This window comes from Esox lucius, chromosome 14 (assembly GCF_011004845.1).
Source record: "Esox lucius isolate fEsoLuc1 chromosome 14, fEsoLuc1.pri, whole genome shotgun sequence".
In the NCBI taxonomy this organism is placed as follows: domain Eukaryota; kingdom Metazoa; phylum Chordata; class Actinopteri; order Esociformes; family Esocidae; genus Esox; species Esox lucius.
This window is the reverse complement of record NC_047582.1, coordinates 6,352,615-6,369,506: the sequence shown is the minus strand read 5'-3', so window position 1 is coordinate 6,369,506 and position 16,892 is coordinate 6,352,615. Positions and strand designations below refer to the sequence as shown.

Below are 16,892 nucleotides of genomic sequence, written 5' to 3'. Positions count from 1 at the left end.
TTCAGTTGGTGGAAAAGCGTATAGGGCCTATATTAAACCTGTGCTTACAGTACAGCATCCAATAGTCTCAAAACCTCTGCTTGAATTCATATAATATATCCCACATATGAATTTAACTGTATAACCCTAAAGTCACAAATTCATGTGTTCGGTTAGACCTCACATATTATTCCATTAGTCCTAAACTACAAGGCCAACTGTTCACATCCAGAAACTGACTTCACTGTATATTGAAAACGACCACCAAATATGAATAATGGATCATAAACTGAGCATTGCATATTCCTTTCACTCTTTCTAACTTACCAGACAAGGCTCCCTCTGTCCCTCCTTCCAAACAGCTTTCTGAATATCAAATCTGTGTAAATTTCTTGTCTCATTTACATATGCAGTGAATCTGCCCCTATGGCACAAACTGCTTGGCTGAAAGTCTCACCCATCACACCAGAAGTGCCTTTTTTAACACATCCTCGCTGATTGGATTTCTGATGAGATCGTCGGGTGGCTCGTACACTTCACAGGGCGAGGAAGCCACGGGCCCATGGAGGCCAATTCTGAGACTGTTGAAGTGCTTCCCCTTTTCTCTCTCCTTGGAAACCACTGCTCTGAACATGGGCTGCGGGTGCAATCAGAGCGGCACGGGCAGGGAAGGCGGTATGATAGCCTGCTTCATGCTACACAAACCCTCAGACTGGCTGCGGTGAAGTACTCTTACTTTCACCAAACCTAACCGGCATATCAATGTTACGCTATTGTCACAAGCCTCCCGAAATGAATAATTCAATCAGGCGTAATCTGCATGTAAAATAGAGGAAGGCAAAAATACTTTATATTCTTTCAGTTAGAGCAAAGACCTGTTAAAATCAAATCCGGTACATAAAGGTAAAGGAGTTAGCTCCTTTATCCTCTCAACCAGCCGTTGGTAGCCTTCGGTGTCTAAAGGGAGTACAACACTATCAATTGAAAAGTTTACTGAGCTAATTTAGACTTGTATATTTTTACCAGAGGCACAAGAAAAAACATTTCCTCTCTCCTCACCGTTCTCTCGACCGCTCTCTCTGTTCCAAGCAGCAGTAAACACTGCAAGTGAGCACCAGTAATTCAGTTGATAAATGTTAACTGCAATGAAGCTATCAGCTGAAAGCAATTTCCAGGGCAGTGTTCGGGGCCAGGGACTTGAGATTTTCACTCCTCCATCGATCATGAGCCTCTGTTTTGGGCCAAGGTACACAATGCCCCCAAATTGCTGACATATGGACGTAGAATCACTAGAAACACTGCCATTTCCCTCCTGTCTGTGTTCCCCTCCTGTAAACCGTTGTTTATCCAATGACCCTTGTCTGTTTTTCCCATTAAAGACCAAGCTAACGTCTCAGGGTGTGGTGTGTGTGTGTGTGTATATATCTGGGTGTGTATGCATATTTGACGTGTGCAGCATCTTGGGGCAGGACCAAGTAAACCACATTATTAAACCCATGACTAATTATGAAAATGACAATAGTGGTACAATACATTCAGGTTTAGTACAAAGAGACAGTACATAATTATCAATACCCACTGAAAAAGATCTAACACGCAACTCACATGAAAGGCAAAAGAAGAAAAACACAAAGCCGTTTTGGTTAATGGCTCCCTTAAATAATGAGATTGCTCACTTTATTTTGTTTACATTGTTCGTTGAAGGATTACTCCTTTATAAACTGACAGAATGAATCAGTGCGTTTAGAGAGACTACTAAAGGAATAGGCCATCCATTTTAAATATTTTGATGCGTATTATCCCCCAGATACTATTATTACTTTAGAATATTAGCATTTACCAGAAGTGACTCATCTAACTAAACCAAGAGTGGACTCCAGTCACTCTTAGACCAGACTGATTTCAAGGTAAGAAAACAATTTACCAAATATGCAAAATCTCAGAACTACACCTTTAACACTGAATCTGAAACAAATGTTGGCACCACATTAATATCTCTACTACTCCCTGTCCTTTGGGGTGACTGTCTCCTTGTCTAGGTCCAGAAAAGCCTCACCGTTTACATTCAGTGTGGTGCTTTCTACACAAACACAGCTCTCTTTCGCATCGGTTTGATTAGAAGGAGTCTTCCAGATGCCATTAAAAGTCTATTTCTCCCCCTCTGTGTTTGTTTGAAGACGAGAGTGAGGGAGGAACCAGCAGCCGCTGTTGTGTGACGCCAACTTCTATTTACGCACGAGTGAAACACACAAACAACCGCAGAGGGCCGACCAAACCTACAGTACGATTCAGCATATGCCCTACATCAATTCTCAAATGAACATAATAGTTTTGACCAGTCATTGATTCAGATTTGTGTTCGGTGATACACGCAATGGGGGTTCAAAGAAGGTCACCCCAACAGCTCCTTGGTTTTGGTGGCCAGTTGCTTCTCAACATCCGAAGCAAAGCTTTCTGCCATTTGATCGACCTAAAAGAGAGAGAGGAAACTTTAGACAACTTAAACAGTAGACAACTCTGACAGGAAAATAAAAAGTTCTATAAACGTAGAAATGTTCTCCGTTTGTACCCAGAGACTAGACTTCTCTTAAACAGGGAATGGGTTTAGCTGCTTCAGTACCTGTTTCTCCACTAGCCAGAGGGTGTCCTCGGATACAGTCTCTTTGGCTTTCTTGACCTGTGCCACAGCACTGGATCTCACCCTCCTCAGTGACTCCTTGGCCTTGTTGCTGAACTGCTTGGCCAGCTTAGCCAGGTTCTCCCTGTGCTCCCTTGTCACCCTGCATCAACACACGCATGCAGGCACGCACGCACGCACGCACACACACAAACATAAAAGTATTGGAAAAGCATGCACGACTCATAACACTTTAATGCGAAGCTCTTTCGCTTCTTAAAAAAAAAAACAATACCTGTCTGTCTGAGGATCTTGGGGGAAAAATAATCAAAATCAAGGTCACCGAGCAGTTGGCGACAATGTTTTTGTTTTGTTGCATTGACATTCCCGTTTCTTCTCCTTAATTGGCATTTTTGCCTGAGACTATTTGCAAACAATCCAAGAGTGGTGTCTTATTTACTGCAAACAATAATGGGTAATTACTGATTCTGGGCCAATCAAGCCAAGTTGCCTTCTTTGGAAATGCAAATGCTGTTGCGTGCCGGGACTGATTGCAGAGGAAGAACGCGTCCGCCTGCCCCCCCGCCCCCACACAAACCGGTGCCAGAGAGGCACCTGCTGCTGCTGGCACCCGGAACAGTTAACAGCCACGCGGATTTCGCGGTTTAGCGAGGGATGGCAGCATGTCGAGTAGCTGCCCACCAAATTGCACACTATTCCCCACGCGGGGGCCCAGAGTGCTGGGGTGAACGTAGGAGAGGCTGTTTGACTTGGCAGGGAGAGGATCTGGTCGGAGGACTGGAGACGCCTGACCGCGACCGGTCTGTTCAGCCTGCTACAGCTGAACTAGTCAAATATGTCAGAAACGCCTAGAAGCACGCAGACACGTCGATGCATTTCTTTTATGTGGCGTATTAAAAAGGGGACGGAGGTGTCAGGACATGGGTTGACGAGATAATTAATTACTGTGAGTGGAGAGGAGGGGGAGGTGAGGAAATAAAGACAGATCGACAGGGGGAAATGGTAGGGGACAGACACAGACGGACAGACACAGAGCAAAACCAGACCGGCAGATACACCGACACAGAGAGGACAGGCAGAGAGAGAGAGACGGAGGGAGTAAAGGGACCGGGGGAAAGTGATAGCGGAGCAGAAGCGGCGGGCGCCTTAGCCGGGAGGCCCAATCGGGGCAGGGCGTGCGACTCACTTGGGAATGGGCACCCGGATGATGGTGCCGTCCACCTCGGGGTTCAGCTTCATGCTGCTCTCTCGCAGGGCGCGGACGGCGGCTGGCGTGGCCTGAGGACACACCGAACACACATTAGACCCCTAATGACTGCCAGCTGGGCCTGGGGGGGGCAGACAGACACCCACCCGTACAGCCAGGTCGGAACGCCATCCCGTCCAGACCCGCCCGCAGACCAGAGGTGTATCCCTCCAACAAACCTCCCTCACCAGGACATTACTCTTATTTTGTTTGGAAATGTAAAATCTCAGAACGGTTCTGTCCTCACGTGTTCCATTTGGACCTTGAGAACTGTCGCTGCACGTGCAATATCTAACGGGGGGTTTCTGAAGCTTGACCGGACTGGGCTGGGCCGGCCGACCCTCTGGCAGCAGGAGCACCGTGAGGCTGACCCGGAGTGTACCCGGTCCGGTCCAGCTTTGATCCACGGCTAGCTGGGTGGACTGTGTTGCATCACCCTCCAGAGAATCACTGGAGATGGGGTGCAGTGGGGGTGGAAGGTCGTGTGGGGGGGTTAGGGTGTGCGGCAGGGGAAGTGCCGCGGGGCGCTGTCAGAGCGCAGTCCTCTGGGAAATGGGCTGAGGGGTTGCAGTGCAAGGCAACGACCTCTGGTGACCCCTACGGGACGGAAGGGATGGGGGGGGTCCTGGTACCCACACGGCTTTAGAGGAGGAGACGTATGGGTAGATTTCATCCGGCACGTTTTCCTGGACCTAATGGTCGGCCTTCTGGCAGACTATCATTACCTAGGAGGTCTGCATAACGTATCACACGCCTAATGGCGGTAGGACTCCGAAAGACAATGGAGGAATACTCCGTAATCCTGAGATGTGATTTGGCTGCGGTGGTGGATTGTGGGGGGGTGGCTTGATGGGGAAAGGGTCTGAGATGGGGCTAGCTGGGATCAGTAAAGCCTCCGGTACAGCTTGGTGTGTTACTGGCAGCGTGTGGACAACGCGCCAACACAGAGTGCACGGAGTCCCTGGTTACTTATGGGAGTGTTGCAACTCATCACAGACACTTAAACCTCAAGGTACAACCGCCGTGGTACAACTGTCCAACAGGAATTCCAAGTAACACAGAAATGGCCCAGCATGCGAGGTGCATCACACCTTAACAAATCTAGTGCTAAACTAAATGTTAAGAGGGCGCAAATGTGTGATTTGAGAGAAGAGCTGGCGTATCCATTTCTCATATTTTATTTTCCTTTCTCTTTTTCGGGGGCGGAGGGAGTTAGGGGCAGGGTTCTGGACTTAACCACTAGGGAAAAGATTTGGCAGAGAGATTAAAGCGCGTATTTGTATGTATTAATTCAAGAGGCCTCTTGCCTTGCGAGTTAAAAAGAAAAATCCCCCCTACAGAAAGGCAGCCTTCCTATTCTCTGGTTCCTGTCTTTAAGTCCAGAATGATAGATCCTACCCATACCTATGTTTGATTGTTCTCAGCATTGAATTCATCATTATTTCTCCATGGATCCAGCAGCAGTTAAGGGCGAGTGGGGTGGGGGGTGGGGGGTGGGGTTGTGCTCTGTTCTGGGTAGCTCTATAAACACCAGGCATGTTCTGGTTAATATGTAAAAAATGCTGGAATTACACTGTGGTTTCTGATTAAACACAGCCAGTTCAAAGACTCTGCCCGGTCAAGAGGAACGAACGGAGCTAAAGAAAACACCTTGCTAATGATGTGGAGGATACCACACGCACACAGTAAATGCACGCACACACGCCTGCGCACACACGCTCTCACTTCGCTGCCTCCCCTCAGTCATCCTTAAGATCCAAGCAGTTTAATTAATGCTGCCAGCCCCACAGTACCTCAGCCGCTGAGGTGGTTTGTAGTTACACGGCCCCACAGTACTGGACCTTTAATGAATGGCTGGAAAACAATGTCCTCTCGTTAGGACCCTGGGTAATGGATGTGAATAATTATAATCCTATTTGCGCTGGGTGCTGTTCAGTCACCTCAGTGTTGTCTTTGCAGGGCCGTTAGATCGTTAGGTAATGGGAAGCTACCCGAGGGGCGCTGGGTTTCTGACCCTGCGCTGGAAACGCCTGGAGAAGGCGACGGCCAAATGTAGCCCGGGCTGGTGATGCCTCTGGCCACAGAACGACTGGGACCCTCTCTGTTTAGGGACTGACCTGTGTTGAACGGTTCACATTTCAGCTGAGCTCATCATTAGCGATAACGGGAATGAGAAATGTAAAATGCCATCATTCAGCTGACGTTGTTGCCCAGAGCAACGTACAGGATGGGCAGTATCCACCGGGGTACAGAAGTAAAGCTAAACATGCAGGCTGATCTGACAGGGGTGTGATCTGACAGGGGTGTGATCTGACAGGGGTGTGATCTGACAGGGGTGTGATCTGACAGGGGTGTGATCTGACAGGGGTGTGATCTGACAGGGGTGTGATCGCCGTTGAAACCAGCCCTTGAGGACAGAACACCGGGTGACAAGCTATAAGCTTCTCTAGCTGTAGAGGAAAAGGCCTCCAGATCTCCATAATACCCAGCCAAAACCAGGCAGAATCAATCTCCCTTTAAAAGTGATCCTAGCTTCAGACGGTGACAACGCTCATTAATAACAACCTGGGATGCTGGATGGAGAAATGAGAAGGGGAGAGAGAGCGAAAGAAACACCGCAGGAAAAATAGAAGAGGAAAGAGAGGAAGGAGAGGGGTGAGTGAGGTCTGTGTGTGTGTGTGTGTGTGTGTGTGAGATAGAGAGAGAGAGAAAAAGCCTCTAGTTGAGCAGTCTGTCCTCCTCCTTCCCAGAGGGCACAGTGCGGTCACTTCCTGCTGATGACAGCTGACCACAGAGTCTTGGCCTTTGTTTCAATCGCTGTCATAGAACAAAGGGCTGCCCTGAACAGTCATCGATCACTACCGCTGAACACAGGGCCCCGACTCGGGTTTCAGAAGAAGCAGAAATAGAAAGAGGAAAAAGACAGGCTAGTAAGGACGCTAGTTCGAATCCCAAGCAACAAGGCAACAAATCAGTCAGTGTGCTCTTGACCAAGGCCCTTAACCCTGAACACTGGGTCAGAGCATCTGGTTTATGACCAAAAATGTTCAATGTAGAATGAGAGGGCGGAAGCAGGAGCGAGAGAGGTCTATGGATGTTGGCCGTGGTTTTTGCGTGTCGACACTCAGCACCGCTTAACCTTCAAAGCTGTTTAGGGGTTGTAACATTCTGCTACACCCGAGAAAACATCTGCATTGTGTGCATTATTTTAACTTATACCTTTTTAGTTCCTAATAGGAATTGCCAAAACCACTGCAAATTGAATTGGGATTTAATACAGAGCAGAACCCAAACACGCTCACCCACCCAGCCAGCCATCCAGCTTTGTGCACGCTTGTGTCTCACAGTGTGTTTGAGCTCACCTCTGGATAGCTGGTCATATTGACCACGATGAGCTGAGAGGATTTCATGGAGATCTGACCCAGCTGGTTGAGAGGGAACTTGCCGTCCGCTGTGGACACCACAACATGATCCAGAGCTCCTGAAACCACAGAACACAATATGACAAGGTGAACTGAATAAACAAAGTTGATAAACGGCATTGATTTAAGGGAATCTGGATGTCACCAGCACAGAACCCTGCTCAAAGGCATAACCAAACAATTAAACCATTATCTAGATCCGCCCAAAACAGCCTGGAGTACTCGACCCAAACCAACCTTCCTCATAATTATGTTTGTGGTTGAGATGGTACCTTTGTATGCATCACATGAAGCCTCAGACCGTTGGCTGAAGTTGAGCTGGAGGCCACAGTTGGTATGAAGCCGAGGTTTGGTTTTGGCTGAGGTGCCGGAGGTTTTTCGGAGACCCGCTCTACGAGGGTTCTCTGCTGCCCACCCCCCCCCCCCCCCCTCCACTCTCCCAGCCCCCCCAACATCGTGGACTGCAGAGCCAGAGCTACTCTTCGATGCGATTCCCCTCTCCCTGTCTGGCTTACCTCAGACGCCGCCGTTTCCTCCCTCTCCGTTTTCTGTCTTACATCACCGAACCCTCGCCGAGAAGTGCAAAGGGAGGGTGGGCCTCGGAGTAACCGACACTTTTATATTTTTAATGGAGGCTGCCATTTTTTGTGCTTATCGACATTACTGTAGTAGGGCAATGAGAAACGGTTGGAGACCCACTTCAAGGCCAGCTCACTGGACACACTCCAATTTGTTGACCTCTGCAATAAATCCACAGAAGAAAACATTTTGGAAAACTCCTATCACACACACAACAAGCCACTCGGTTACTCAGCACAGCCTGTACACTTTTGAAAACTTGGTCAGCACAATCTTGTCTGTAAGCTTCGATTTGATTGGACAATGTTGGATGGTTTGTGGATACTACTGTAAGATCAGATTCTATTGAGGAAACAGTTGGTGGTTGAATAGTTTTTTCATTAAACGTCAGTTCAGTTCAGCTTCTGCTTTTAGACAAGTGGCATCACATTCTCCACCAGAATTACCTGGTACAATATAGATTAATTTATGGTTGACTCAATGACGGAAAGTTGGCCAGGCCCTGGGGCAGCAAAGCAGCCCCAAGCCATAATGCCACTGCCTTCACGCTTTATGGTTTGTACTTCGCTGTTCTTCAGTTAAAAGGCATTGCAACCAAACAACTCCACTTGACTCATCTGTTAAGAGTATATTTTTCCAGTAGTTTTGGTCTAACCGGATGATGTCTGATAAGGACAGCAGAGGCTTCTTCTTTCCTGACCTCATATGTAGGCCATGATTGTGCAGTCTTTCTGCCAGTTGATTATGCACATAGAGACTTCTTTCATTCAACTCTTGCACTGAATTAGGTGGAACAACCTGTCCTATACAGCTCAGGAAAACATTAAGAGACCACTGCACCCTTTCTCTTTCCTTTCCAAAAAAGTTGAAAAGGGAAGTATTGAGTGAGGAACAAGCATTCAATTTGCAGGGGTCTCCTCATTCAAAATCTTGAATGAAAAAAATTAAAGTATAGATTGAGCTGTACTACTGAGCTGTAGATTGCCAGTGGTATTGAATCCTCTCCATTTGTAGATGATCCACCAGACAATTGAATGATGTACTTCAAATTGCTTGGAAATGGCTGTGTAAGCCCTTCCAGACCATGGGTATCAATAACATTTCTTAGGACCTCGGGTGGGTCTTTTGATCTTGGCATGATGTGTTACCACACACCCATATGGTTAAGACCAAACCACACCTAACCCTAATCTTTATGGAAGGCTGGACACTCTCTAATGATTTTCTAATCATTTGCACCTGTTTTGGTGAACTTGATTCTAATTTTAGCCATTTTATGTGACAAACTTTTTTCCAGATAAAATAAACAAATAAAATTCCCTTAACTGCATAAATTATTTCAAAGTACATTTTTTGGATGCAATATTTTTAATTGTGTTACTTTTATCACTAAATGCAGTTGGAATTTAGCACAATATCAAGGTGTCCAACTATGTGTAAAAAATAAATAAAACGGTGGTCTAGAATCCCTATTTTTTCTAATCATAACCATTACCATAATCATAATCTCAGTTACATAACATATATTACATAATTGCCCTAATGCCTAACTTGTAATGCCTAAAGCTAAAAGTAACCCCAATTCTAGAACTATGCCAAATTGTATTTTTGTTCCTTTTTCCAAGTGGGGACATGCCAAAAAACCTGGTGGGGACAACATTTTTACGTTTCACTCCCTTTGGTCTACATATGAACCGGGATCTCTTGCACAAACACACATTTACTTGCTCTCTAATCTCCACTTCCGTGACACTGTGTAAACTGTGCTTCCCCGAAATATACTAGATGCTAAAACATTACATTTTACAGAGCTATTTTCTTTATATTGAAATATTTTATTAATTATTTTTGTTGCTGCATTGTTTTGATGGAACCTGCATGTGAGCATTTAATTGTTACCATGTACACCATGTGTATTTTTCACATACAACCAACAAAACCTGAAACTTAACCTTGTGCTTTTGGCAGGCTTCAGATCGTAAGTTCATATGTATTGCATCATTTGAGTTTCCAGCTGTGAAGACCAAGATCTCACAGGCCCTGAACAGATTTGGATGCCTCATTTAGGCACATTCAACACCAATGACCAAACCTTAATTGTAACTGGAGTAGAAAACGAAGACTGGCATGGACCCAGCCTTTAGGAACAGCGAGTGCATGCCACGACAGTTAGCACTGGTCTGGTCTGAGATATGTTGGCTGGTAGGTTAAGACTTGACTGTCAACCATGTCTGTGAGCTCTTAGTGAAAGACAGCCACCCTGGCCCTATTGGAGTGCCTGTCGGGGCTACCTAAGCGTAGGAAAGTTGGACACCAGTTAATAATAAACTGCTGTGATTTGCTGTGACTCCGGGTCTGATATTATGAGCATCTCTGTGATACCTGGACCTCGTCACCGGGCTAATTTCTAGAAACCGCTGATGGACCGGAGAAACTACCTGGGCCCCTATGGACGTGTGCCTGGCTGCCTGCACATCTGCTAACGCTTCCAAAGGGCACACAGGCGTTTCCTAAACGGCATGAGGAGGGATGATCGACTGGGAAGCCATTAGCCAAACGGGCTCTTCCTGGTCAGGGCATGGTTAGTTGACCCAAAATGGCTAAAGGAGAGTAGTCAACAATACAGATCTTCTCACAAATTCTAAAATGTAGAGTATTCAGTATATTTTTTCTTTCTAGCACATGTTCTGGTAGTAGCATTGCCAGGCTATCCATCCACCATCTTTCTGGATTGGTTTTCTTCCCTGACAAGTTCTAGAATGAAAACCCATTCTGAACGCTCGGATTGCACTTGTTGTCGAACAGCGTTTTGTTGTCGAACAAACGACTTCCACAACATCCCTTTCAGACTACGTACAAAGCTACTGACAGACGAGCAGAATTAAATAAAGGACGGCTCATCAGGCAAGAGGCATCCAGTGTCAAACATTTCATCCCTGTCATAAACCGGTCCCTCGACTACTCATGATGGCCTCCTCTCGAACGGGGCAGCTGGAGGCCCTTGTGAGACACCACTGGAGAACGGAGGAATTGCTAGGAAACATGAACAATGGATGGATGGAGATAAGGGCAATATAAATAAACAATAACCACAAAAAGGTTTAATTCACCTGGGGGGAAATAAGGGAAAAAGACGACAAGGAAAAACATCAGCGGAAGTAAGCCAAGAAATGCTAAGATGATATGCCCCCCATACACAATCTTTATTTTTTTTTTATTGATTTTTTTTTAAAAAGACTTAATCGCCTGATGTTGACCCAGCGTTCCCGTGGAAAAGAGGTTTGTCATCCAGAGGGACAGACCGCGACATAATATCTCCAACAGTGCGTGCCCTGCCCAGACACTACATCCATCTGGGCTCTACCACGGTCCCTCCATCAGCCAAGGTGACTTTCCCCTTCCCCTCTATAACAAACAACTGCATAATAAGAGCCAGATGAGACCATTATCCCACAGACACGAGAACAGAATGATGTCATGATTCCTCCCATTCCGGCATCTCTCCAGTCGAGATTCCCCTGTCAGCTTTAAGTCCTGCTGCTTCCACGGATTACCGTGCATCTGGACAGATGGGCACAGGGTGAGGGGGTGTGAAAGAAGGGCTATATTATTTGAGCATAGATGCTATGTTGGGTGCCCCCCACCCAGCCAACCCTTCAGCCCCCTCAGAGGCGAGAGGAGAGACAGGGGAGAGGAGAGAGGCTTTGACCTGGATGTAGTTCAGGATACCAGGTCAGCAAGGGTCAAGGTAAAGGGCAGAGTTCGCTCTTACCCCTCAGGCCCTTTGTCAGTGAGAAAGTAAACACACAGGGGTGCACTTTCCCTCATCTGTTGACCAGTAATCGATAGTGAAAACTCACTGTGGACTTTTCATGCTCACGGGGAGGAATACAGCTCACACTTCTGGCCTGCAGGCCTACGCATCCCTTGTTTAACACCTGGTGACGTAACAGAGTTAAAGGGGAATAACTATGGATATCAAAAAGTTATCCAAGTTCATAAATCGCTTGAGGTAATTGCTGGTCTGTCTGTGCATGCAACTCTCTCCCTCAGGGACAGAAGAAGTGAGCTAGCAGTGTTATCTGGCTACATTGCCCTTCCCCCATTCACATGTGTTGATAGAACTTTGTGACATAACGTTTATCTAAGGAAAAAAAACTAATGTTCATTATTTCATTTTTGTTTTTTTATAATTCAATAATTAAATTACAATCTTCGAAATCGTAATATTGCTAATTTTGCATTGTGCATATCTGATACAAACAGCATTCGCAAGCTTCATCCGATACTGAATCCAACAGCGTCACACAAACTAGCTTTCAGATATAGCTATGTAATGTGGTTCGCACAAGGGCTACAGGTGAAGGAGTCTGCCATAGCAGATACTGGAGAGGTTTCTACAGACTAAGAAATTGTCATCAAAAGGGGACCCACCACATGAAACATGGAACTGGTTAAAAAAAAAGTATCTGATAAACAGCAGAAATAAACTGTCTGCAAGGTATGCTGAAATGTAGTAGAGACAGACAGGCAATAACACCAACATTTTATCTCATCTGAAACATTTTCATCCAGTAGAATATACTGACAGCACGAGCTGGAGCGCAGCTGAAAATGCCAGCCCTTCTGTTCGTCCTAAACAAAAACAAACCACTATTATAACAGTAAATGAAAAAGGTTGCGTTTTTGTATATTTTAGACATAATGACAGATGTACAAATGAAAATACACTCATTAATATTGTATCGACGTAAAGACTTGAATACATCGTGGTGTACGTTTTGGGTCATTTCGTCCAGCCCAGTTCTGTCACAGAGAAAACACTAAATGGGCAAACCCCAATCAATTGCGGTACCTTCCAAAATACATTTGATCTGATACATTTCAGTCACAGGATTTAAAGTGTACCTTTTCTAACATCTCCATAGACAATTGGTTGGCTTACTGCACCAGTCAGCGAGACGTTGCTGAATTTGTTCCTTTTGTACAGCTCAAACATTTAGAAAGTTGTTCACGGAGGGCGGTGGCATGTAACAGTTGGCACACCGTGTTGTGCTGTCTTCCCCTGGACAGGTGACAGCACAACAGACCCACAAGCAAACGCATGAGGTGCTTTGCTGGATTTGCATCTTTCTCTTTACAAGTAGCTTAGTCTCCGCCTCAACTGAACATAGCACCCAGTTACAATACAAGCACCAATATGATTTTTCAAACAATGGGGGGTTTCATTCAATAAAAGCTAGCAACCCTTCAGAAATAGACCACTGGCATGGAGGTGACATCTATTAGTAGAATTATAGACTTGGTGACCCCAAAATGCAAACAATTTCTGAAACTCCCCAAATATAGCCCCTGGATTCATTCTCTGCCTCCCAAAACAATGTTGGTCAATGTGCGATGGGGCAAGATGGAAACCTGTCCTCTACTAGGTAGGTTTACCACTATATACTATTTTAAGAAAAGTAACATGGCCAAAAAGATGCATTTAAAATTTTTTCATACATGCAGTCTATTGTTGTGCTTCCTTCTCAGCCTATTCATTCCTTGCCTCCTTACCCCTCCCTGCAGAACAGACGTCCCCTGAAGAAGTAGGCCTGACAGTAACCCAACATTCTGGCATCAAATGCAACACCCTTCATTCTAGGGCTCGGCGAGAAAAGCTAACTGACATGGACCTACTCATTCTACAGTGCAACACGACCAACAAAAACATAACAGAAATATGACTTTTATATTTTTTCTCTGAACAATTGTTTCCAAAAAAGAACTGCAGCATTCATTAGGTTATCCAGCCTTGTTTGTTTGTATTTACAGAGGGCTCTAAACATTTTATAAGTGACAGAACTGAAAGGGATACCCAGAAGCAAGTGAACTAGCCAGCAACTCAGTGTTGGCCATAAGGGACAATATTCTCAGTGAAAAGAGGGCTTGGACAGAGAGTGAGAGCTCCACCTTACAGTCTAGGGCCCCTACGTACCGGGAGAGGTCCTGATGCTCAGGTTGCGGCTGAATTCGTCCTTCAGGGCGGCGAGGACGGTGGCCATCTCCCCCTTCACTTCCTCCAGACTGATGATGTCCTCCACCAGCGACGAGTTGATGTTCACTTTGGCCGACTGGCCCTTTGCTGCCTTCGCTGTGGAAAGAGAAGAAAGGAAATCTCCTTACCGCTGGAGACTTCAAAGGGGCTGAACGACGGAGGAGAGGGGAACCAGCATGCTGGTAGTCGGCTCAATCCCAGTTATTACAAATAAAAGCGAGACAAGAAAACCTCCACTCCGCCGTGTTTTCTTCCACCCCCTCGAAAACAAAATGACCAAAAATAAAAGCTATCGAATGGTCCAAATGCCACTTCAGCGCACAAGCAGAGACATAAAACCTTTTCAAAGACACAGCGGACCGCCGGGTGGGCCGAGCCTTGGTTCCTACCCCTACATTTCCTCGGCCTTTGAGGGTTTTTCCAGGGCTGCACTTGACAATATCAAACGGCTGCAGAGCAGTTGGGAGGCAACCGGGCCTCCACTCACCTTTACTCTTCTTGGTGGCATACAGGCGAGCGCAGGCGGTGGGGATGTTTTGATGACCGGTATTTGAGAGCAGCGGTGGTACCCTGTATCCGGCTGGCAGCTGAGTGGAAGACCTTGCCGCTGTGGCCAGACATCGGCCCAACGCCGGCCTCAGTTTGACCAGCGGAGTCGAAGCCATCTCTGTCACAGACGCAAATCACAATTAACAACGATGGCACTTTTTTATAGAACTGCTTCTAAAACTTAAACTGCGGACACTGAATTAAGATGCGCAAGACAGTTAATCGCTCTGGAAAAGGGTGTATGCTAAATAACTAAAATGTAATAATAATATGTTATGCCTCAGTATAGGACCCCAGAATGCTTCCCACATACTTTAGAATAGTAACCTGTTGTCCTCTTCCTCAGCACTGCTGTTTCCCTATATCTCCTATTCCTCTTTAAGGAAACTACTTAAGAAGTTCTCAGAAGGAAAGAGCAACCAAATCAAACCAAAAGCTGGTAATGTCCAGATGTACTGATTAAAAGCAGAATCAACCGGCTAGCAAACTATTACTACCCAAGCTAAAACAAGTTAACCTCAGTCAGTTGGAAAATATTTTATAAATAATTACAGATATGAAATGTTATCAGGAACAGCTGGTTAAAAGTAAAAAAGCATCTCAAATAACTACATTTGTAAAAATGTACAGGAGCTCTGTGCTTCTAATAATAATATAAGCTCTGTGCTTATTGGTGCTTACAAGTGACAGAGGCAACAACAAGAATAAACAGACATGAATGAACAGACACTAATGATAAAAAAACTAGCGACAGGCAGTTAAAAACTCTTAAAACACCAAAGTATCTAAGGTTCTCTCATTGTTCTTTTACATCAGAGCACTGATAATACATAACTAGGGCGGCAAAAAATGGCCAGCAGGGGGCGATATGTCTATGTGCTGCTTCAATAAGAACTACAGCTAAGAAGATCAACCTAAACAGAAATACATCTAAAAAGAAATACTGTTAGGAATACAAATTGTAGCTCCGACAAATATTTAACACACCTCCCTACTTCAATTTCCCATTATGGTCTTCAGGGTGAAAACAGAAGAACCTAGCTGCCACCCACCAAACAGAACTCCCTGAAAATCCTTTATCCGTGACAGGGAGGGAGGGACTTGCTGAACAGGCCTTTCATTGCCAACAGGTGTGAACACCAAGCTGTGCATCATACCCCGGATGACATCCTCTATTGTGTGTGATAAAATCACACTTCTTACACCATGTTAAGAGAAACAGGCCCTACGCCACACGCAGATGGACGCAACTGCCTCCCTGTAAATTAGTGTCCCAAACGGCACACTTGTCCTTATATAGTGCACTAGCTTTGACCAAAGCCCAATTGAGCCCTGGCCAAAAATGGAGGCGCACTACATAGAGACTAGGGTACCGATTGGGACGCAAATCACCTCTGAATGTGAGGCTTCGGGTTTGACTCATAGTCATAATACCACCTTGCTTTGTGTGTATAGTGACTGCTTACATCCCAAGCAGGCGGGGGGAATCCGTTCGAGCCTACCCAGAAACCTCAATGTTGTCACAGTCGGCAGCAGCTCTCTACTGTATCAATAATATCAGAAGGCAAATAAGGGCTTTATTCTCTAAACAAACCATAGCTGACTCTGATTTTAATCGCCTGAGTCCTTCATGAAGCCAGCATCATTCTGGCTCACCAGACAGCTGGTGTATAGTGGTGAAACGATATAGGAGAAAGATCCTAAAAGTAAAAAACTTGACGTGTGTCACCACTGAGGTAAATGTAACAATTGGCCTGTGCCTGTGAAGGCTACTCGCTCACACGCAGGGGTGGGGTGATACCTGTCTTTTCAAGTTAAGTGGAGCGGAAAAACTAGCACAGGTGTTCAGTGGGGTACTGTATGTCTGTGTGGGAGTTCCTAAATAACGGGGGGCAGCTGACATGCTCACATTGTACGGTAAGACACTACTGAAGTTTGTAGCCGTGTGGTTTTAACAGTTCAATTCGGACTGTAGAAAGACTAGACACTGATCTGAAGGCTAGAGATTTATAACACAATAAAGGAACAAGCTGATCGAATAGACGTACCTACTTCCCTTTCACAATAAAAGGTACACCACCTGTCTGGTCAAAGGGCACTGTTTAACCACGTTTTTTTAATATCAAGATTATATCAATTCCAATCATGCATGTTACCGTTTTTTTTACAGGACAGCTAGCAAGTGTTAGCTAACTAAGTAGGTAAACACTGGTGGAATGACATGTATTTATGAAGGTCGTTACATGAAGTCGGTTTTCCTAAAATCCTCAGTAACAGATCTATACCAGAGAAGTTGTGGGGGTTTATATGGTAACTATTTCATAATACTGAATTCTGTTTCATTTCATGTAATTACTTACCCAAGTCTTGTAAAAATATCTACTTGCGCATGGCTGCAAGGAAAGCGGATGATCGTGTTCTTCGTCATCATAATGCAAATAG

At 45.5% G+C, this 16,892-nt stretch overlaps 1 protein-coding gene across 2 annotated transcripts; it reads right to left on the bottom strand.

The window, feature by feature from the left end:
* Window positions 1-1,616: 1,616 nt before the first annotated feature.
* mrrf (mitochondrial ribosome recycling factor) lies at window positions 1,617-16,886 on the bottom strand. 2 transcript variants are annotated; one of them, XM_010877675.5, is made up of 7 exons: window positions 16,811-16,886; window positions 14,389-14,568; window positions 13,842-13,997; window positions 7,226-7,344; window positions 3,804-3,895; window positions 2,600-2,759; window positions 1,617-2,449 (listed from the first exon to the last, which is right to left on the bottom strand). In XM_010877675.5, the coding sequence occupies exons 2-7, from the start codon at window positions 14,564-14,566 to the stop codon at window positions 2,372-2,374; spliced, it is 783 nt and encodes a 260-aa protein (XP_010875977.1). In that variant the 5' UTR covers window positions 14,567-14,568; window positions 16,811-16,886; the 3' UTR covers window positions 1,617-2,371. The 2 variants fall into 2 exon arrangements, with proteins under 2 accessions (XP_010875977.1, XP_010875978.1); XM_010877676.5 differs by lacking the exon at window positions 16,811-16,886 and adding an exon at window positions 15,438-15,522.
* Window positions 16,887-16,892: the final 6 nt, after the last annotated feature.

What these genes read in the sequence shown, in the direction of transcription:
- mrrf (XM_010877675.5), bottom strand. Translation starts at nt 14,566, where the DNA reads ATGGCTTCGACTCCGCTGGTCAAACTGAGGCCGGCGTTGGGCCGATGT. An exon ending in ATATGACCAGCTATCCAGAG is followed by an intron (nt 3,896 to 7,225) that starts GTGAGCTCAAAC and finishes GTGTGTCCTCAG; the next exon opens with GCCACGCCAGCCGCCGTCCG. An exon ending in ATCCGGGTGCCCATTCCCAA is followed by an intron (nt 2,760 to 3,803) that starts GTGAGTCGCACG and finishes GTGTTGATGCAG; the next exon opens with GGTGACAAGGGAGCACAGGG.